At 42.9% G+C, this 22278-nt stretch overlaps 2 protein-coding genes and 1 long non-coding RNA gene across 13 annotated transcripts in view; 2 read left to right on the top strand and 1 right to left on the bottom strand.

The window, feature by feature from the left end:
- The first annotated feature begins 788 nt into the window (after positions 1–788).
- On the top strand, positions 789–2397 carry LOC117532627. 2 transcript variants are annotated; one of them, XR_004566903.1, is made up of 3 exons: positions 789–884; positions 1924–2095; positions 2329–2397. It is a non-coding gene; the product is annotated as an uncharacterized LOC117532627 (long non-coding RNA). The 2 variants fall into 2 exon arrangements; XR_004566901.1 differs by lacking the exon at positions 2329–2397 and having other exon boundaries at positions 1924–2189.
- Positions 2398–4623: 2226 nt separating this feature from the next.
- On the top strand, positions 4624–9025 carry cct7 (chaperonin containing TCP1, subunit 7 (eta)). The gene is made up of 12 exons (XM_034219388.1): positions 4624–4699; positions 5731–5814; positions 5904–5973; positions 6060–6166; positions 6279–6457; positions 6575–6746; positions 6858–7022; positions 7127–7315; positions 7455–7552; positions 7677–7809; positions 7894–8100; positions 8202–9025. Exons 1-12 carry the CDS (start codon positions 4694–4696, stop codon positions 8433–8435), a joined length of 1644 nt encoding a protein of 547 aa, XP_034075279.1. The 5' UTR covers positions 4624–4693; the 3' UTR covers positions 8436–9025.
- A 95-nt stretch (positions 9026–9120) lies between these two features.
- hspa12b (heat shock protein 12B) overlaps positions 9121–22278 on the bottom strand; it is an 18170-nt gene continuing 5012 nt past the window's right edge. For all 10 annotated transcript variants that reach the window (XM_034218569.1, XM_034218720.1, XM_034218635.1 and 7 more), the window contains 13 exons: positions 21760–21823; positions 21288–21370; positions 20490–20614; positions 20219–20405; positions 19831–19935; positions 19520–19636; positions 17894–18071; positions 15444–15530; positions 13821–13925; positions 12899–13157; positions 12710–12813; positions 10703–10893; positions 9121–10634 (listed from right to left, as the gene is read on the bottom strand). In XM_034218569.1, the coding sequence (XP_034074460.1) occupies positions 10152–10634; positions 10703–10893; positions 12710–12813; positions 12899–13157; positions 13821–13925; positions 15444–15530; positions 17894–18071; positions 19520–19636; positions 19831–19935; positions 20219–20405; positions 20490–20614; positions 21288–21370; positions 21760–21805 (2070 nt within the window). In that variant the 5' untranslated portion in view covers positions 21806–21823 and the 3' untranslated portion in view covers positions 9121–10151. The remainder of the gene's footprint in view (positions 10635–10702; positions 10894–12709; positions 12814–12898; positions 13158–13820; positions 13926–15443; positions 15531–17893; positions 18072–19519; positions 19637–19830; positions 19936–20218; positions 20406–20489; positions 20615–21287; positions 21371–21759; positions 21824–22278) is intronic.

The raw sequence follows: 22278 nt of genomic DNA, 5'->3' as shown, positions 1-22278 counted from the left end.
GTATTCATGTCTGTGACTCTCACAGTATTTGCTGCCCGCAGCTGTTTTATAGAAGGAAAACCTCCTTCACTTCATGAAATCTCTGCAGCACCAGGAGGCAGCGGGAGGGTTAACTCAGCCTCTGAGAAGACGAGTGCGCAGTGCCTTTCACGCACCGCCTTTCACGCACCGCCTTTCACGCACCGCCTTCACTGTGTTTACCTTCAGAATCATTAGAAAGGCTAAAGAGCGGTGTGGCTGATGTGTTTAACCACACCTCTACACACACACACACGATTTAAATGCAGACTTTTGTTCCTCCATGTTACGTTGTTATTGTTTCACTGAGCGGACCCGCACATTTTTTTCAAACGCTCCCCTTTTTGGTCCATCTGCGCCGTTTTGTGCGCTGTGATGATTCGGCTGTACCTTTAGTAATGAATATTAAATGTTGTGAGGAAATCTTTCCACCAATAATTCCAATAAGTAATCCAAAATGTATTCACTTCAGGTTTACGAAAGTAACTGTAATCAGATTACTCGTTTTTCAAATGTAACGCGAGCTGAATACAGTTAGGCCTACTTGATTTTTGTATTCTGATTACGTAACACCCTTACATGCATTCCGTTACAACCCAACCCTGGCCACACCCCACTGGGCTGGGCTGGGCCGGAACACTTACAAATGTGGGCCGATAGGATTTAGGCCCTCCGCCCTCCGGCCCACACACAGCGAGTAGCATGAAGCTGCAGCGTCGGAGACGACACTTGTAGAACCACACACACAGGTCCCGCGTCACGAGCACACACACAGGTCCCGCGTCACGAGCACACACACAGGTCCCGCGTCACGGCGGCACGTGACGGAGCACGTTCACATGAATGTGAACGTCAACGCAGAGAATGTGAGTAATGTGAAGTGCTTTTACAGTTTTATTTGTTTAACATTAATAACAATTCCGGTGTCTTGAAATGAAGTGTGATTAGCCAACATTAACTATGATAGTGTTAAGGCAATACAAACAAACATCTGTTTGCTTATGATAGCTTCTAACCGTATTAAAGTCTCTAAAAACAACTATTCATTAGCTATAGCTTTCGGCAAAAGCATTAGCTTCGTTAGCATATTTGATCATTTGTTTAATGAAACTAGCGTGATTTTGGCAAGCCCAACTAGGTGTCATAGTTGATTAATTGAATCACTAATTACAGTAATAGTGTGAGTAATGTGAATCATGTTTTGTTTTTTTAAGTTAACAACTATTCTGTTGTATTGAACAGCCATACAAGCAACAAGTGCTAAATGTCATCTGTTAGCCTATGATGACTCGCTGCAAAACCAACTGTTTTGTTTATTTGTTTAATGAAACTGTATGTTATGGTTATGTTATTTGACAGAGGCTTTTATCCAAAGTGACTCACAAAAAACATAAAATAACCATAATTAACATTAGAATTTCAATACAAATAGTTACATAGTCAAGTTACATTACTTATTACATTTTTAACAGGGTAATTACTCATCTGTAACCTACTACATTTAAAAAAGTAAACTTCCCAACCCTAATGATTAATTATAGTCAGCTAATTAATTAAACTTCAACGGATGACAAAAGCATGTCAATATGTCCACTACATTAAATCAGCAGTAGCCTAAGTTCTGTCTTCAGTGTAAATGCTTCTTTAATAGTCATTGTATTACAATTTGAATTCATTGTAAATAATCTTCACTGTGCTGACTGCCTGTTTACCGTTTATCAGACAGTGTCATCATTTTGACATGTTTTGTAATATTGCATGAGGTGTTTTAGTCAGTTATGTCGGCCTATTATGTAGGTTAGAATCTGTCGTGTCAGAATCTAACAATTAAGCCTAATTTATGTCTGTCTGTGAAATTGTTTCAAAATGTTCAGTTTGACCAATTAGGCTCTCTCTTTTTTCAAGATGCATATTACAATCCGAGAGGGGAGATCCTTGCCGGACCTTCAACGGTGCACGACGTGTTGCAATGACTTCCACTGCCCGTTCTGTGTCTCTCGTTTATTCTCTCCAACAAAACACTGCAAGGTGAAAAGCCATCTCGAGAGCCACTTCCAGCGTGCAGTTCTCCATGAAGGTAAAGTTAGCTTACATTCTCTTGTGAAATGCAAATGGAGTTGCAATGTGTCTGCATTAAAAGCAGCCTAAATGTTATGATCAGTTCCATTTGAGCAATACATCAAAACAAGTCCTATGATTTGTTTGTGGTGACCAGTTACTTGATCCAGATGTTTGGTATTCATAATTTACACTTTTAAATAATATGATCACAAAATAATAATACTACAATTCTATGTTCTTATGTTTAAGGGTATACCATTCACAGATGTGGATTAAATTGCCGACCAGACTATCATTTTCACTGCTGCTACTGCCAATTCATGTATACTCGCAAATCTGGCTTTGTAAAGCACCTCGCTTTGTGCAAGGCAAAGCACTCTGCCATAACCCCCATCATCCCAGATCCAGCAATCCCCATCATCCCAGATCCAGCAATCCCCATCATCCCAGATCCATCAACGCCCGTCATCCCAGATCCAGCAATCCCCATCATCCCAGTGCGAAAGATGCAAAGGGTCCGTGTAGAGCCTGTACTCAAGAAAAAATGTCCCATATGCCATGTTCTCATGAATAATTTTTTTTTGAAAAGGCACATGGAAAGAAAGCACTCTGCCAAACAAAAGGACATAACCGCAAGTTCACACCTACCGAGTAAATGCATAGATCCTGAACATGGAGTCTATGCTGTCCACAAAGCCTTCCATGGAACAAGTATTCCTCTGCATGTTCAGAATAAAGTGTGGGGAGAAAATCAGCATGTGTCTTGTGAAAATAATGAGTGCCAGGTGAACCTAGAGTTGGCATGGAGGAGTGGAATTAAAGCCTATCAATGTACACATTTAAAATCCATAACCTACTGTTCATCCTATGCCTCCCCTATTGAGCTTGATGAAGATATTCTAACGGAGATGGTGAACAACAAATGGTTTGGTGAAGATAAAAAGAGCCTCTGCCTCGTTCGGCAAAACCTTGCCAAATGTAACCACGTCCCTTTATCTGTGTACTCGAAAACTGGAACCCCGAAGACAACAAAATATGTATCCTCCATTTGCTGGAGGGAACCCTTCAGCCAATATTCAGAGTGCCACGACCAGAGAGGGAACAGCAGACCCCGCCTCACCCCCAGTGAAGAATCAGCAGACCCCGCCTCACCCCCAGTGAAGAATCAGCAGACCCTGCCTCACCCCCAGTGAAGAATCAGCAGACCCCGCCTCACCCCCAGTGAAGAATCAGCAGACCCTGCCTCACCCCCAGTGAAGAATCAGCAGACCCCGCCTCACCCCCAGTGAAGAATCAGCAGACCCCGCCTCACCCCCAGTGAAGACTCCGCAGACCCCGCCTCACCCCCAGTGAAGAATCAGCAGACCCCGCCTCACCCCCAGTGAAGAATCAGCAGACCCCGCCTCACCCCCAGTGAAGAATCAGCAGACCCCGCCTCACCCCCAGTGAAGAATCAGCAGACCCCGCAATAAAAATAAATAAAAATGTATTCTGAACTGAAATGCCTCTCGGTCAAACTGCTTGTTTATCTTTTGCAGGCTGGTGCATGAACACACTAACAGTTGTTTTTCAGTAATCTAGCACCTCTTCGAAGACACCTTTGATTTATTAATAATAATAATGAAACGAGAATTATGATACTGTAGAAGGAACAGTGTTTAACAGTGTTGTTTTCTTTTGAATAATAATGAAACGAGAATTATAAACATACCCAAAACTAAATTAACAGTGTTGTTTAATATACATATAAAAGACTATATTTTTGAAATTCATTTTTGAAATTGTCAACTAAATTAACAGAATATACATATAAACATTCATGTGAACGTGCAACAGAATATGGTTCCCGTCACGTGACGCGGGTCACGTGGGACCCCGTCACGTGACGCGGGACCTGTGTGGTTCCCGTCACGTGACGCGGGACCTGTGTGTGTGCTCGTGACGCGGGACCTGTGTGTGTGGTTCTACAAGTGTCGTCTCCGACGCTGCAGCTTTATACTATTGGACACAGCACCGGCCCACCGGGGAAACTCCCGGTATTCCCAATGGCCAGTCCGCCCCTGCATGAAAATGAACTCACCTGATCTCTTTGCAGGTTTGTGTGTTGATGAAAGTTTTCCATGTAGGTGTCTTTAGGAAACTTTGCCTAATATGATAAAACCTGCCATGAATAAAAAGAAAATTACATTTGAGTATAGTTTAAATGTTAAAAACAGACAGACATATAAATACACATTTAAATAATATATATATATATGTTTTTAATTCAGTACAAATGTAATAATAATGTAGGAGATTTTAATGAATAATCTGCACATACCTATTTGTGTCATAGTGTGATATTATATGTTTGTACACAATGTATTCATATGATTGTTTTTTCAAAATGTCATCTGTGTGCATTACTATATTAAAACACTTCATAGTATTGTTTTTACACTAACAGCATTTGCAAAAAAGGAGTTGTTTATCAATAAATCTGTATTTAGGTACAATTCATACAATTAGAAAAATCGTTGCAGCATGTTCTTGAACGCAGCACCGACTGCTTTTGTTGTCGAACAGCATTCTGGGAAGGGACGCCGGTGGAAAACTTCTCGAAGGAACTGCAAAGATGATGGTGAGTGAGTTAGCATTCATGCCCGAAATCAAATGTTTAATCCGTGTCCATCCTTTAGTTTCTCAGCGGCATCTGCATCTAGATAACTCATCATTTATGTGGCACCCCTTTGTCGGTCTAAAGAAACAACGATTTATTGGAAAATGATTGTAAAACGGCTTTATTTTTAGCCAGACTGTTAGCCTCGTATGCTACCAATGGGCGTTTACGAAGCTAACGGTGATGCTATTGAATACAATATATAGTACGCTCAGCTGTACCTTTTGGTCTCTTCATTTAATTTAAGTATATGTCTCTATATAAGTTTTGTTACCACCTTTGAAATGGTCTTTGTTAGTCTGGTTATTGTCATGTTATCTGCTGTGTGTTAAGCTTCTTTGTATGAGTGGCTGCATAGGAAGCTAACGGAAGAGCCTATTAAGTTAAATCTATTGCTGGTTTTGTTAGTGCTATTGGTCAAGTAGCATTCGTATGTGTCTGTATATGTATGAGACATAGCTGTCTGAAAGAGAACGACGCAGAGCAACGAAGACAAGTGACTCTTGCTAAGTCATTTGCTAATTCCTGCTAGCTAATGAACAGAAAACAGTATATAAAGTGTTGAATGTTTTTTTTGTACATGTAACGTAAGTCTGCTACAATGAGCATTATTATTAACAGACTATATGAAACAGAAAACAACATGTACAGACTTCAGGCTTTTGACAGTGTCGCACATCATGCGTGTGTAACAAAAGCATCACACCCTGCAGCTACAAGAAGCAGCCACAGCCTGTGTGTTACCACTTCAGGTTATTGCCTTAGATGGTAAAGCAATACAACTTCTAGACTGTTTTTACCCAAGCTGAGTGACAATACCATAGTAATAATGTCAAATATCTTTGGGATAAGGAAAATCCCAATGCTTATTAATAATGTGAAACATGCTGCACTTTTTACACATGGCATAATTATGCATTTTATTATTAGAATTTTTTTAAACAGCAACCACGCTTTCTTCTCAATTCCTTTTTATCCCTTTCTCTCTCCAGCCCACACCAGTTATCCTGCTGAAGGAGGGGACAGACACGTCTCAGGGCGTTCCCCAGCTCGTCAGCAACATCAATGCCTGCCAGGTCAGCAAAACTTTAATTTCCCCCCCTGTATTTGTTTTCTTACCCTTCTTGAATTGGTCAGTCTAAATACACCTGTTGTGTCTCTCCAGGTTATTGCTGAGGCTGTCCGGACCACCCTTGGTCCAAGGGGCATGGACAAACTGATGGTGGATGGCAGAGGTGAGGAGAAATGGGAAGACAAGGATGGAGGAATGGATTAAGTGATGAGTTTACTCTTACTGAAAATGTGTGATTGTGTTTTTCAGGTAAGGCCACCATCTCCAATGATGGAGCCACCATCCTGAAACTGCTGGATGTGGTTCACCCTGCAGCCAAGACCCTGGTGGACATCGCCCGCTCCCAGGATGCTGAGGTGAGAAGTGTTTAAGCATTGATTATGTTGAGGCAACTGGTTACTTAGATTTGTTTTAGCCACATCCTCAAATAGTTCTTAATAATGTTCTTCATTACTTGCACCATTTTAGGTTGGTGATGGCACCACCTCTGTTACCCTCCTGGCTGCTGAGTTCCTGAAGCAGCTCAAGCCATACGTGGAGGAGGGTCTCCACCCTCAGACCATCATCAGAGCCTTCCGCACCGCCACCCACCTCGCTGTCAGCAAGATCAAGGAGATCGCCGTGCCTGTGAAGAAAGGCGACAAGCAGTAAGTGCTCACTTTAACCAACAGGTTATTCACAAGACATGGTTGGAGTTCAATAGAACTTTTAAAATCTTATTTTGTACTTTTGCAATGAACTTTCCATCCCATCTTTCCTCTCAGAGAGATGAGGCAGCTGCTGGAGAAGTGTGCAGCCACCGCCCTGAATTCCAAGCTCATTGCCGGTCAGAAGGACTTCTTCTCCAAAATGGTGGTGGATGCCGTCATGTCTCTGGACATCCTGCTGCCTCTCAAGTTGATCGGTATCAAGAAAGTCCCTGGAGGAGCCCTTGAGGTTTGTACCTTTTTTATAATTGTTATTTTATTCAAACACCAGAGTGAACAAAGGGTTTTCATATTTTAGTTTGACTTTGAAACCTCATTTCATATTTTTTATTTTCTACAGGATTCCCATATGATCTCTGGAGTTGCGTTCAAGAAGACTTTCTCCTATGCCGGGTTTGAGATGCAGCCTAAACGTTATGAAAACCCAAGGATTGCTTTGCTCAACGTGGAGTTGGAGCTGAAGGCTGAGAAGGATAACGCCGAGATTCGCGTCAAAAATGTTGAGGTATGAAGACTAAAACATAACACAACATAATGATTGAGAGCAATAAGTGCCCAGAAATGTTGTTAATCTCTCCCCTTTTTTTGTTACCTCCCACCTTCATGCAGGAGTATCAGGCCATCGTGGACGCCGAGTGGACCATCCTGTACGACAAACTGGAGAAGATCCATCTGTCAGGAGCCAAGGTGGTTCTGTCCAAGCTGCCCATCGGTGATGTGGCCACGCAGTACTTTGCTGACAGAGACCTGTTCTGTGCCGGCAGGGTGCAGGAGGAGGACATGAAGAGGACCATGATGGTAGGAAACAGACAGAAACTATAAAACATTAAAATTATTAACATTGATTAAAGTAAATCTATTCTATAGAGGAATGTTAAATTAATTAGTGGCCACTTGTATGTTTGAAGTAGCTTTAAGACTGTCATGTGTCTTCCAGGCGTGCGGCGGCTCCATCCAGACGTCGGTGACGGCCCTGACAGACAACGTCCTGGGACTGTGTGAACACTTTGAGGAGGTCCAGGTTGGAGGAGACAGGTAAGAAGGTTAAAGGCACAAGTCAAAAGCTTTTGTCCGTCTTCTTCTGGGTATTACTCTTTAGAATAAATAAAGCTCTATTATTCTCTACGACCGCTCACACCCATCCTGTCTGTGTTTGCAGGTATAACTTCCTTAAGGGCTGCCCCAAGGCGAAGACCTGCACCATCATCCTGAGGGGTGGAGCGGAGCAGTTCACAGAGGAGACGGAGCGATCACTGCACGACGCCATCATGATCGTACGCAGAGCCATCAAGGTTAGTACACGCATGGGATTGTTACGGAGAACCGGTCCCTGTACTCTTACCGCAATTATCTGACCCTCCTTCACCTGTTTTCAGAATGACTCAGTTGTAGCAGGTGGAGGAGCCATAGAGATGGAGCTGTCCAAGTACCTGAGGGATTATTCCAGGACCATCCCTGGAAAACAGCAGCTGCTGATTGGAGCGTACGCCAAGGCCCTGGAGATCATCCCCAGACAGCTGTGTGACAACGCTGGCTTCGACGCCACCAACATCCTGAACAAACTGCGCGCCAAACACGCACAGGTAGGAAGTCAAACATGCTAGTCCTACATCAGACTTCCAATAAGGATTTGGGATTGTCCCAGAACATTTATTAAACTCTTCTTGACTTTGTCTCCCTGCAGGGCGGTATGTGGTACGGTGTAGATATTAACAACGAGGATATTGCAGATAACTACATCGCCTGCGTCTGGGAGCCCTCCATCGTGAGGATCAACGCTCTGACAGCAGCATCAGAGGCAGCCTGTCTCATCCTGTCTGTGGACGAGACCATCAAGAACCCCCGCAGCAGCATGGACGGACCACCAGGGGGCGGCAGGGGCCGGGGCCGCGGCATGGGCAGACCCCATGCTCACTAAGAGAATGGAACGGAAGCCCATTTCTAAACTGGAATTACAACCCAAATGCAGATAGAGGACGGTGTTCATGTTTGATCTGCATTTAGATTGTAATTGTAGTTTAACATTTGGCGTTTAAACAGCCGTACACACATTGCATTTGGCAGGTGTAGTGAAACAAAAAAAGGGGAAGCAATTTCAAGATGGATTGTTAGACTTTTGTCAAAGATCGCTGACGTCTGTGTTTTTCTTTGTCACCTGTAGTTTTTTCTTACTGAAGCTTTCACTGGGTCACGTCTGTTTAACATTTCAAGCACTGTATCTTTCCATGTGTAGCCATTTTGCTGAAAAAGTGATGATGCAATACAAGAATGAAAGTAGTTCCCCCCCCCCTTGGTTTGATGAAACACTCCTGTCCCCTCAAAGTGAGCTCTCCTCTCTGAAGCAGCTGTTCCATCAGCACTAATCTGTGCTTGTGTTATCTGACAAACTGATGTGTAACATGGGAAGTAAAGCACTGATGTTCAAGAGTTCTGAACCATTCATTGTGTAGGCTGTGTGAAACTATTTATTGGACCATTCTTATCAATAAATGCACAGCTGAAATCATACTGCTGACTTGTCTTATTTTTATGTTCAAGGGTGGGGACAGAAGATTAAGGTATTTAAAGAAGAAATGCAAATAAAGATTTTACTGTGGGAAAAATGAGTAAAACGTGTTACTTTATTGTAAAATGTAGGGCCATGGATTAATCATTAGGATAATAACAGTGCTTCACAACCTGCACACAAATGAGATGACGTCTCATGTTGAACAGAGTACACAGGTTCTTCATCTTACTTTACATGCATACGAATACAGTTCATTCCAGCATACAGATAGTCGAGATAGACATTTAACGTGGCACAGCATGATCGAGGATAAAGCCCCCAAAGGAGCAGACTTATATTTTAAAGACAAGTTTACTCAAGTAATGCGATGTGAAAGATGTCTAATACTAAACAATACACCTGAATAGTGATGTAAGGTTTAAGTAACTTGCAAATTGTGCAATAATGCCACAGTCCTTCCTTTTAAAGGGTCCTTAGTTTCTACTTCAATGATTTTTAGCTTGTAGTTCACTCTTTCACCACTAGGTCACGCTCAACCACAGTCACATCGGGAACAAAGCTGCAGTCCAGGTAGATGTAGTCAATAGCTCATATGGACAGAAAAATATGAATGAATGAGGTATCGGACCCTTTTGACATCCCTGTGTGATTCATTATACGAGGGAAAAGGAAACAGTCTTCCTATTAAAGAATTAACGTGAGTGAGTCTCACTCTAGGTAGTATAATACGTACAGGTTGATTTATTAGAAGGTATCCGTTTATTGGAGAAGGGATGTGTACTGCTCCAGCTTCCATTATGGTTTTACAGAGGTCATACAAAAGGAAAGGGGCAGGAAATGCGTGTGACAGCATTATAAGGTGACTGAAGACAGTAGACACTTTCTTCTTCTCTTGTTAATAAAGGGTGCCCCACCCTCCAGTTGAAGAGATGCTGAGTAAAAAAAAAAAGGCTAAGTTTGAATACATTTTTATTCTCTACTCTACTGAGTAAATGTAAAGCCTAAATGTCTGAATCACAGGATGTGAGTCTCAAACCTGTCTCCCACTCCCAAAGTACCGCTTATTATTCTACAATTATCATCCCAAGAATCCGTTTTTTCCTGTTCTCCACTTCCTGCTCCTCCTCAATTAGCCAGGAAGTCTATGGAAGCCCGGACGGAGCGGTTAGACATGACGTCAACCGCTGTGACTTTGATCTCCGTGTCTCCAAACTGCATAGTGGCTCTGATCTCTCTCCTCTCTGGTCCTCCTCCTCCTGCTCCGCCTTCTCCTCCCACTGCTCCCGGTAGCTGTAGCGGCTCCGGTAGGTCTAAAGTAATCGTCCCGCACTTCCTGACCCCGGGGTCTGAGATGTAGGTGACATCCTCTGAGGGGCTGCAGTAGATGTTGATGATGATCTTGCGCTGCCCCAGACGAGCGGGGGTGTAGCTCCGCTTCACGACCTCGCCCAGAGCCACCGATTGGTCCACGCAGACGAAGCGGTCCAGGATGTCGGTGCACCACTCACGGCCGTCCTTGATGAGGAGTTTGTCCCGAGGGTGGCGCCCCTCCACGAAGCGGTTCAGGACGCCAACGCCGTAGATGAGGGGGCAGCGACGCACTCTGACCTGAGAGACAGATTCTGTTAGAACTTGTCAAAGACCTCCATCACTAAAAGCTGCTCCTGATTACTCACCACGGTGGGATCCAGCCCAAAGAGCACGGCCCCCTTCAGAATGGTTAGTCCCACGTCATGGGGGATGATGATGCGACACGTCCGCCCCACTGCTCTCTGGACAGCTTTCTGCAGCATGGGCGACTCGGCAAAACCACCGACCAGGAAGAGGAAACGCACGCCTTGTAACTCAGGCTTTGCCACCAGCTCCTCTGTCAGGGGAGGAACATGGGAAAAAGCCTTTAGAATGATTTCACTTCATTCATCCACTTCCGTTAACTTCCTACACTTTACTAGCAATGATCTCCACGTGAAATCTGATGCGACCAATAAGCCCAGCCTGGGATAAACGAACAGGCTGCTACACAGTCGCTGATTTTGAAGTGCTTTATGTTAACCCCAGTTTAAGCTGGGTTCTCCCCGTTCTTAAATCACAAATCCATCCAAGAAAAAGTCTCTTTAACTGGCTTTGGTTGATTCCAGTGTATTCACAGATGGAAATATCATGTCGACAGATTATACTCGATAATATTAGCTGCTTTGGATGTAACAAATGGTCGACAGTTGTCTTATTTTCAGATTTCTTTTGACAAAAAACAACATATGGTTGCTCTCATTTGCTTTTTCCCCATTTACACACGTTTTCTTTCCACGTAAATAGGCCGTTACCAGATCTGGTGCAGGACTCTGGAAGTTAGAATGGGTTGTATTCTTTTTTTAACAATTTGACACATCCACTCTTCGTCTTATGTTGATCCAACAAAAGCCAGCAGAGCTAAATGCTTTGTACCACTGGAATGCGACGGATTAAAAATAGACACTCAAGTTTTTTAAGAATGAACAAGGCTGGAAAACAAACAGTAAGGTCACTAGTACCTAGAATAAGGATACAAAGAAAGCCCTTGGGCATATACAGTTGCAAGAAAAAGTATGTGAACCCTTTGGATTCTCCACACATAGCGTTGTGTGTTCCTTCCAAACAACTCAACTTTGGTTTCATCTGTCCACAGAATATGTTGCCAGTAGTGCTGTGGAACATCCAGGTGCTCTTTTGCAAACTTCAAACGTGCAGCAATGTTTTTTCTGGACAGCAGTGGCTTCCTCCGTGGTGTCCTCCCATGAACTCCATTCTTGTTCAGTGTTTTACGTATCGTAGATTCGTCAACAGAGATGTTAGCATGTGCCAGAGATTTCTTTAAGTCTCTAGCTGACACTCTAGGATTCTTCATCACCTCATTGAGCATTCTGCGCTGTGCTCTTGCAGTCATCTTTACAGGACGGCCACTCCTAGGGAGAGTAGCAACAGTGCTGAACTTTCTCCATTTATAGACAATGTGTCTATAATCTATAATATAGTATCTCTAAAAGCCTTGATGTTCATCAGTCCGTGGACTGATGAACATCAAGGCTTTCAGAGATACTTTTGTAACCCTTTCCAGCTTTATGCAAGTCAACAATTCTTAATCGTAGGTCTTCTGAGAGCTCTTTTGTGCGAGGCATGGTTCACATCTGGCAATGCTTCTTAAGAATAGCAAATTCAAAACTGGTGTGTATTTTTTATAGGGCAGGGCAGCTTTAACCAACACCTCCAATCTCGTCTCATTGATTGGACTCCAGGTTGGCTGACTCCTGACTCCAATTAGCTCTTGAAGAAGTCTTTAGCCTAGGGGTTCACCCTGCACTGTGAATGTTTACATGGTGTGTTCAATAAAAACATGAAAACATATAATTGTTTGTGTGGTATTAGTTTAAGCAGACTGTGTTTGTCTATTGTTGTGACTTAGATGAAGATCAGAACACATTTTATGACCAACTTATGCAGAAATCCAGGTAATTCCAAAGGGTTCACATACTTTTTCTTGCAACTGTAGTTTGCTCTGAGCGTGGACTATTTGCCTTTTTACGGTTTGGATTGGCGCTGCCCTGAATTAGCTCACCAGTTTGGGCAACTCATCCTGTAAAGTCAGAGGTTTGGGCTGGTCAAAACAAATCTGCTCTGCTCTGTTCTCGTGTCTTTGTGCTTCTCACCGATGTGTTTGACTATATTGCTGATGGTGGGCTGGAAGAGCTCGTTCATGGCTTCCTGCGTGAGCCGCAGCATCCCCTGGGACGACCACTTCACGATGTGCATACTGAGGAGAGAGTCTTTAATGTCACACATAAATCCATCCATTGTTTAATCAAACACACACCCCCCTTCTCCCAGTCCCCGCTCACTTGCTCCTCCTCAGGGCGGCCTCCACACTCTGCCCCCGTTGTCTCTTGTAGAAGTCGATGAAAGAGAAGGGCAGGGAGATGTTGAGGGCGTTGGCTCTGCCCGGCGCCGCAGTCCGTTTCCTCGCCTCGAACGCAATGGTGAGGTCCACCCAGGCCGCCGGACGCTTGGCCTTGAAGCTCTTGATGAAGTCCTCCCCGAATATCTGACACAGCATGGCTTCAAAGGCCAGGTCCACTCCGACCGCACCGTACGGACCGCCTGGAAGAAAAACGGCAGCTTTAAAGATACAAAGATTCAGAAAATGATGAGGATACTCCTTGGGCTGATAGAGACTTTATTTATTTGAAAGTTAACCAAGGATCGCAAACCTTTTCTTTTACATTGCTGATGTACTTCATTTCTTATTCTATATTTATTTATCTATTTATTTGATTTTATGCCATGTCTTGTAATGTCAGTGCCAGGACCCTGAGGGAGATGGATTTGTTGATGAAGTGTGCCGCCAGTATTTCACTGTTCTATGTGGAGAATTCTAACCAAAATATTTAAAGATTCAAATTCAAAAGTTTCATTGTCACAGTAGCTACATTATAGCAATGAAGATCTCCTTTAACAATCCAACATAAACATATATAAGACATTACAATAAAAACAATAAAAGTAGTGCAATAAGAAACAGAATAGAAATAAAACAATGCAACAATGTTGCAAGTGACCAATGTGCAAGGAATGCAGGAGATGTAATATACAGTATATACATGTAAAATAGACAAATCTAAAAACTGAATGTAAAATGAAATACTAAAATACTGCCTTCTGTAGTCGTAAATAAATATGTGACATTGCAAACAGATGCTTAAGCTTATGAAGGCACTAAATCATAGGAAGTTTTGTGTGTGTTTTAGCAGATTGTGAAAGTACCTGAAGCCTTGTAGAGCTCTTTGAGTGTTCCCTGTGGCTGCTCGATCTGATGCACCGTCAGGTCCACTGTCCCTCCTCCACAGTCTGCAACGATATACCTGTCCCCTGCAAGAGAGAGCACACACACACCATTAATAACTGCAGTGCAAATTCAACTCCATAAGTTGTAGGAGGAAACAGTGGATGATAGTGTGTCTCCTTTTTTGTGGAATGTCTTAATGTGTGTGTGTTTCCCCTGAAACTCTTCAACCAGCAGACCATCAAACATAAACAATCTCCAGGCTGTGATTGCTGCCCTCTGCTCTTGTGTGTTTACAATCTGCTCAGCGATAAGAGCCGGTTTTGACTTAGTTACCCTGAGTTTAGATGAGCCCCTCCTTGACACGTATGAGTGAGTGAGAAAAAGAGAAGCTACACAAAAAGAATAATAAATGGAGGATGAGAGAAGAACATGTGAAAGGAGGAGGCGAATAAAACTGGCTTCTACTCCTTTGGTTTATTTACAGTGCAGATGCAGAGTCCCATGGGCTGGGTCCTTCCTGTGGGTGTGTGTGTGTGTGTGTGTGTGTGTGTGTGTGTGTGTGTGTGTGTGTGTGTGTGTGTGTGTGTGTGTGTGTGTGTGTGTGTGTGTGAGTGAGTGAGTGTGTGTGTGTGTGTGTGTGTGTGTGTGTGTGTGAGTGAGTGAGTGTGTGTGTGTGTGTGTTTGTGTGTGTGTGTGTGTGTGTGTGGGGACAGGAAAGGGAGCAGAAAGGGTCAGCAGGGGCGCGTGGCTCCTCAGATGGTTGTCATGGCTCCCCAGAGAAAAGAGAGTGTAAAACTTGAGAAGTAGATGTATTGGTCCTGTAGGATCCTCTCAGGCAACACTGGACACTGTGGATTCACACTTTGTGGTTGTGCGTGGAAGTCAAGTACTTAAGTGCAATTTTGCCGTATTTTTCTTTTCATACAACTCCATTACATTTCAGAGGGATACTGTACTTATTGCACAGCTTTACGAAATGATGTTTTGTCTGTGAGTTTAACTTTGATAATAGTGATTCCAACTTGACATGTTTGAAGATTTGCTGATTCTCCATTTTTTTAATGTCTTTAATACATTTGTTACACTACTATTTATGGACTGTGTGTAACTTTTGGATCTGGTTACTTTTACTTTTAAATACTGACATACCTTCACCAAAGTACATTTTAAATGCGGGCTTTAACATAAGTAAAGGGTCTAAATATTTCCTGTTGTGTTTGCTAGTTTAGGGTGACATGCCCCTTGATCCTTGGCCCTTATATTCATATTTTAATTGTATTCTTGTAAGGTTACAACTTTACATTTGTAATAACATTAATTAAGAACAGAGTAAATGCAGAATGAAATGACTTTAAGCAGGAAGGAAAGGTTACAAAGTGTTTCTATAAATGAGTAAGTAGGTGGGTTTGCTTCTGCTGGGGTGAAAAGTCAAAATCATCAATATCTCCAACATGTGGGGTCTGACACCCCCCCCCCCACACACACACACACACACACACACACACACACACACACACACACACACACACACACACACACACACACACACACACACACACACACACACACACACACACACACACACACACACACTCTCTCACCAGTCTGCAGCTCCGACCACAGTTCTCCGGTTCCACTCTCCACCAGGAAGGTTCTGCTGTGTCTGGATCGCCTCAACTGCTCCCTCGCTGCAACAAACATAAAACATACTTCAGTTTTTTATTTGGATAGGATGCTGCACATGCTCTTGTGTGAGATGATTTGGGTCAGCACATCAGTTCACATTGTTTTTTAGCTTCAGCAGGCAGCTGTTTTCAGCCATACAGTTTGAAGCCTCCTCGATGCTGTGCAGTTCTTCAGGGGCAAAGCAAGGATTTCTGGGTCCCTCAGGTTAGAAAATGGGTTATTATCCCCCAAAAACAACGCTCTGGGCCCTTTTCAATTCAACAAGATTTTGATGGACTCTATTCAGCTCTGAGACCCAAGGATCATTACCACCTTTCACCATTGCCAAGATCCAAACAGTCTGCCTGTATAAACAAACTAAGCTAGTGTTTAATGCCATAACATAAACTTTCAACCTAATGAGGATGAATGCTTTTAATCTATACAACATAAAGTACGTTTCACAACCCATGAGGTCATGACATTTACCCCAAATCTTTCACACTAAGTGAAACAAGAAAAACATACCAAAACCAGAATCATAATGTTTTTGCATGACAGAAGCGATATGTTGGAAATGCTCTCACATTTCAGCTTTCTCCCCGCTCTCGACATGCTAACCGTCTGACTGGCAGGTTATGAGTATGGATGGAGGCCAAGGAAAACAGAGTGCAGCTGACATAAATACAAAACTCCTGACAGCCTTTGACAGAGCAGACACACTTAATGGGCCTCCATACATGCAAGTAGACCCATAGAAAGACATCATGGATTTAAGATGAGCAACATCTAAAGATTAAGGGAGGATGTTTTAAGGAAATTCGTTTTGTTTGTCTTTCAACAACTTGGACAGGGTTGTGGTGAAGCTGCGGCCCTGATGTAAACGTGTGTGAGTGAGTGTCAGTGTGTGTGATTTGTTTGACAGTCTGGAGTGAAGTGTTTGTATCATTTAGGTCGAAGTGGTTTTTACTAGGGTTCCCTCAAACCCCATGTTTCTTCACTCCACGATCATTTGAATAAGAGAAAGGTATTCGAAAGAAAGACAGAAAGAAGGAAAGAATACACAAGAAAGGAAAAGAAAGAACAAAGATTGAAGAGCAACATATTTTTTTACTGAAAGCAAAGACTCGTACAATTGTTTTAAGGCTCTGGATCTAGGGGGTATGAAATATGTGTGTGTATTTCTGTGTGTTCCTTTGGATGGGGTGATGAATGTAATGCAAGTCTGGAAACCATTTACATGAAACAGCAAAATAGAAAATGTGTGTGTGTGTGTGTGGTGTTCGGTTTCTGCAGAGCCTTTCCAAAGTGTAGGTCCTGGCAACAAGGAAAAGTTAGAGGGGGAGGAGGAGATGTTAGCAAGACAGAAGGAAAAGAAAGAAAAATGAATGCAGAGAAGGAGAGGGAGAATGACAGGCCGGGGGGGGGGGTGAGATCATAGTCTCACTGCACCTTGTTCCAATTACAATATCCTGTGTTTAGTGTGTGTGTGTGTGTGTGTGTGTGTGTGTGTGTGTGTGTGTGTGTGTGTGTGTGTGAGGGGCTGCATATGTATAAGTGGGCCTGTGCAGGGGATTCTGGACGGCATGTTGGTGTGCTGAATAATGCACCAGTGTCCTTTTTCTCAGCATGAAATCGCCCTTTGTTTCTTGGCTGCAAATTGGCAGCATTTTCGGGAAATTGAAAAGTTATTCACCCTTTCAAATACTATAGAGTTGCAAAGTGAAAAGAGTTTGTGGTTCTGGAAATTGTCTTTCCCTGAAACTGCAGAGTAATCACCAAATTCCCCTCAGTTCTAAGATTTAGCATCTTTCAGTTCTTTGTTTTTAGTTGTCTGCCTGCAGCTTTACTCTTGCCACTTAAATCAGCATACATTTCAGGCTTAATAGGAGACCTTATTTCGTTTGAACCAAAAACTCTGATAATCCAATACTACGCAACCTGCCCGACAGAAAGCTAACATGCAAGGAGCAGTTAGCATCTAATGAGCAGGTGTTTCCCTCGAGAGAAGAGCTCAAAATAAGGATGAATCTTGGACTTGCATTATACGGAATGCAAGAAACCAAGCTTAAAATAAATGCTAATGTTCCTCTGTATCTTCTAGATGTGCTAATAGGGAACAGTTTGCCTACATGCTCACAACAGCAACTTTATAACATGATAATATGCCAATTTTGCGTTAAAGAAAAAAGTAACTTAGAGAGCTTTAGCATATACAACATTCTTTACACTGTGCTATCACACACACACACACACACACGCACACACAACACACACACACACACACACACACACACACACACACACACACACACACACACACACACACACACACACACACACACACACACACACACACACACACACACACACACACACATGCTACCTTGTCTGAAGCTGGATTCGAAGGGCCTGGAGCCTTCCAGGTCGAGGCCGTTTGTGATTGGCTGTAAGCTCAGGTCGAGCACCTGGTGGAGGCGGAGCTTGCGGCAGTAAATGGACGCGGCCTCCGGCTCCAGAGCGATGAGGAGCTGCTCCGGACAATCAGGAGACACCAGACCAGCCTACAGAGAGGGAGAGGAACATTACAAGTGTTATTACCCTGCAACATTATCCATGGTATTAAGACACTGAGGACATATTAGTATTGGAAACATATTGGTATTGGAAAAATAAGTTCTCAAACATCCTCATATAATGGTTTGTAGGATATTTTACAAAAGTTATTGTATTCTTTTTTGGCCTATGAATGTTCAGCAACACGAGTGATCAGTGTTCCCACAAAAGATTATGGTTCAGAAACTGCAACAAAATTAGAATCAGAATCACCGATACTTTAAAAAATCCCAGGGGAAATTGGTTAAAGTATATATAAATTACTCATGTAGGTTCAAGAAAGATCGTAGTTTGGGATTAATAAATATGTTGAATTAATTACTTGGTGAAATTTAGAACAAAAGGACTACTCAATCTTAAAATATTGTGGCAATATCAACATTACATTTGTGTATAACCTGGCCCCATTACTTGGCTAGGTTTAGCAAAATATTGTAGCTTGGGTTCAAATAAGTACGGAAGTGGCGTTGCTTGAGTACGGAAGATACATAACAAATAAGTAAATGTTGACTTTTGTTTTCACTCTGCACACAAACAGCGGTGTCCTGTGTGAGAGTGTTTGTTTGACTCACCCATGCACCCTGACCTCTCCCTATGCAGACTTTTGCACAATAATCGTGCATTACTTTTGATAATTATAACAGCGTATGAGAACAGCCTGTGTTTTTAGGTGTGTGTGCAGGGCGGGGGTCTGGACACCTCTTCCTGTGTTTGTATGCCGGTCTCCCTCATTGTTCGCTTGAGATGACATCATCGCCAGCAGGAAGCACACACACCCTGACAGCCGAGAGCCGGAGCCAGCATAGGGTGTGTGTATATGTCAGTGTATATGCCAGCGTGCATGTGAAAGTGTGTGTCCATTAGACAATTTATGTATGTACCCCGGTGAATAAAGGACAAAGGAGAAAAGGTGAACAAATGTGTGTGCGTGAAAAATTGAACATTTTGCAGAGAGGGAATAAGGAATAAAGCATGATATTGAATGTAAAAGTAGTACAGTCATTTCCATGGACTGTTGCTAATTAATTAACAATTACACTCATGGGTCAGTCCATTCTCATTGATGTGTATTGTGATAGGCCCCCTTGCATTCCTGTCTATGTACGCACACTTCCTACAAGTCATTGGGACAAATACAGTGCACCGAAGGAGGAGTGTGTGGGTTGGTGGGAAGCTATACAGGGAGGATAAAGGGAAAGTGCAGAGTGTGTGTGCATAGCAGGGGATCTTCCATGGGAACATTAATTAAAGAGCCTTAATCTCATGCTGTTGTGTCACCAAATATTGAGATAGGTCAAATGTTTTTCTTTCACAGGACCTATATACATGTTTTTATGAGAATGGATGGATCAGGAGACATATTGGATGTAGAGACCCTCCTGGCTCATGTTCCTACCAGGTATGCAGCCTCTCTCATGAACTGTTTGGCGGGTTGTCTCCACACAGCTGGGACGGTGATCACCCATCGGATGTCCTCTCCCTCCAGCACTGATGACGACTGGTCCTTCACCTCCTAAAACCAATTAAAGAAACATAGTCTTTGGTAAACACACTCAAAACTGAATTCAAGCTATGAGCTTCTGTCAAAGCAAAGCACTTGAGCTCATAGATGGACCTTGTCTTTTAAACTGCACATAAAAAACACATTTAAATACATCTATAAATATGAGGTTCCATACTGCAATTATATGGGGTTTCATAATGCACCTTTAGAGCATGTTCCCTGAAGAAGTGCAGGGCGTGAGCAAACACCTCGATGGCCCTGACCTTCCGCCCGCTGACCGCCTCCAGCTCCGTCTCCATGGTGAGGTCCTGCAGCAAACACAACCCCAACTGTTGAAAAACTGCTGCAAGAACAAGTCATCTATCTGATTCTTACAACAACAAAGTCATAATAATTGCAAAAGACAGTTCAAGAAAAGAAACTGCCCGATTGGAAGCTGCAGAGGCTAAGATCCTACACTTCCCACAATGCATCCTGGTCTGGATGTGCAAATTGAACCCTTTTGTTCTGGATAGTTTATGAAAATAGTTCTTCTGTCATTGCCACCCACAGATTCCACCCATCTTCTCGGATTCTCCTGATCTCTCTTACACTTGTGCTGTGGATCTTCATCTTGAACTTATCGAAGTAGAGCCAGTGTGGAGCCTCCTCCGGGTCCAGGTCGTGGTAAAAGTCCCGGGCCGCAAACCCAAAACTGTGGAACTTCAATTCAGGAGTCAGAAGCAGACACGTTGGGCTCTTCTGATTGGCTACACCGGGGTCCCCTCCCTCCCAGCGCCTACAGGGATCGGAGGAAAAAGATGTCAAGGGTAAGACAATAATAAAACTGAATTTGTTCAAGGAAACAAAAACAGAGTCTTACTTCATCATGTGTATGGCCTCTGAGTCCTGAGTGAAGCTAAAGGCGTAGCCGCTGGAGGTCGTCCCAAAGTCTATCGCCACGACAACTGAGAAAGGACAGGACATCCGGGGTCTGACCTCCACCCTCTGAGAAAGACAAGGACATTTGTGTGGCTATGAAAATTGGTACAGACATTCATATCTACCTCAGGAGAAATCGGTGAAAACTAGTATGAGACAACCTTGGGTCGTAAGGCAAATTTGTTCCTTGAAAAACAATTTGTATTTCTCCTAATGTTTAGCCTAAGTATTCATGCTGTAAAAATGTGGAACATAGTATAGTCTACCTGCTAAACATTAGCATGTTAGCATGTTCTCTTGTTTAAGGTTCAACACTAAAAGGAAGAAATCCTCATAGTCTGCTACAAATATCACAGTCTATGATCTAATGCAGGCGACCATTTCTGTCTGGAGAGGAAGCACGGGTGGAATTTAAAACACATGCTTCTCACATTTTAGAGATAAATTGTTTTGAAGAGTGGAAATTAGCAGGTTGGCTTAGAAATCTGTTGTTTTTCAAGGACTTCCCTTCATTCCTCTCCTCTCCTCTAGTGAGATATTGTGTTTTTATAGGGTACTCGCTTTAGTTCTACACCTCACTTTAAACTCGGAGTGAAAGTGTTATCATAAACCACTAATAACAGTGAGAAGTGGATGTGGGTTTACAGGCCGTGTTTAAAAGCTCTATATAAAGAACGTAAGGGAATGGGTGTGCGGTAGTGTCTGTGGTGGATGTGCGTTTGTGTTAGTGCATAGTTACCGGTGACGGTGACGGTGTGAGGGGTGTGATGCTGCAGTCATTTCGAGCTGTGGCAGGCGATGAAGGGGCTGATAAATGATCACCTGTGAATTAGCGGATTAAGGGAATTATAAACACATTAAAGCATTGGAATAGTGCCACACGTACTGAACACAATAGCCAAAGAACATGCAGCTTCTTATCATAGGGAAAGAGTGATTATTACACTAACATACGAGCACAAATGCAGGCAACAGCTTATCTTTCACACACTTGACCTGAAGCTCTCTATATTGAATATTTGTAATGAACCGGAATGACTGGAATGTCACTGGAATCTGATGAGGGTAATTTCCAAGTGGGAGAAGAACATGGAAAGGTCAGCGTGTTCACACTCCAAAAGATAACGGGAGGTGAAGTGAGTCATTTTGACCAGGTTGCCATAGTGTTGAAGCATGTGTATAAACTGTGGAGGAGAGTGTGTGTTTCTCACCGGGAATCTGCAGGCTGTCGGGGTCAGGCTGCGCCTCGTCAGCCATCTTTGCAGGAGCCAGGGTCTGCGGAGGAACACACCAACATCATGCAAAAATAAATATTGTGCAATAGAAAGCCAGACATTTGGAGACACGTATTCTTCAGATACTCCCTAACCATCCTTCACAGCAACTGTCAGCACTTTATGTAAATGCTATATAGGTTATTGGATGGGTTGAACAAACAATATAACCTGGAAAAGTGATTCAAAGTCACTTGAGGAATGTTGTGCACTTATTTAAAGACTTATTCACATTTATATGAACTTGAGGGCACTGTGATGGAAAAGGGAATCATGGAAGACGAGAGGTGTGTAAAATCATTAGTACTATAAATTAACTATTTCACGATGTGTGTGTGTGAGAATTTCATTTGTTTTAGTAGTATAATCCTTTTCATTGAGCTACTGACTGTATGTCTTCCTGTACATGCATTTACTTTGTGCATATGTTTGTGCTGTTTTATATTGTTTTGTGTG

Source organism: Gymnodraco acuticeps, unplaced genomic scaffold (assembly GCF_902827175.1).
Source record: "Gymnodraco acuticeps unplaced genomic scaffold, fGymAcu1.1, whole genome shotgun sequence".
Lineage (NCBI taxonomy): Eukaryota > Metazoa > Chordata > Actinopteri > Perciformes > Bathydraconidae > Gymnodraco > Gymnodraco acuticeps.
This window is presented reverse-complemented; position numbering and strand designations above follow the sequence as displayed.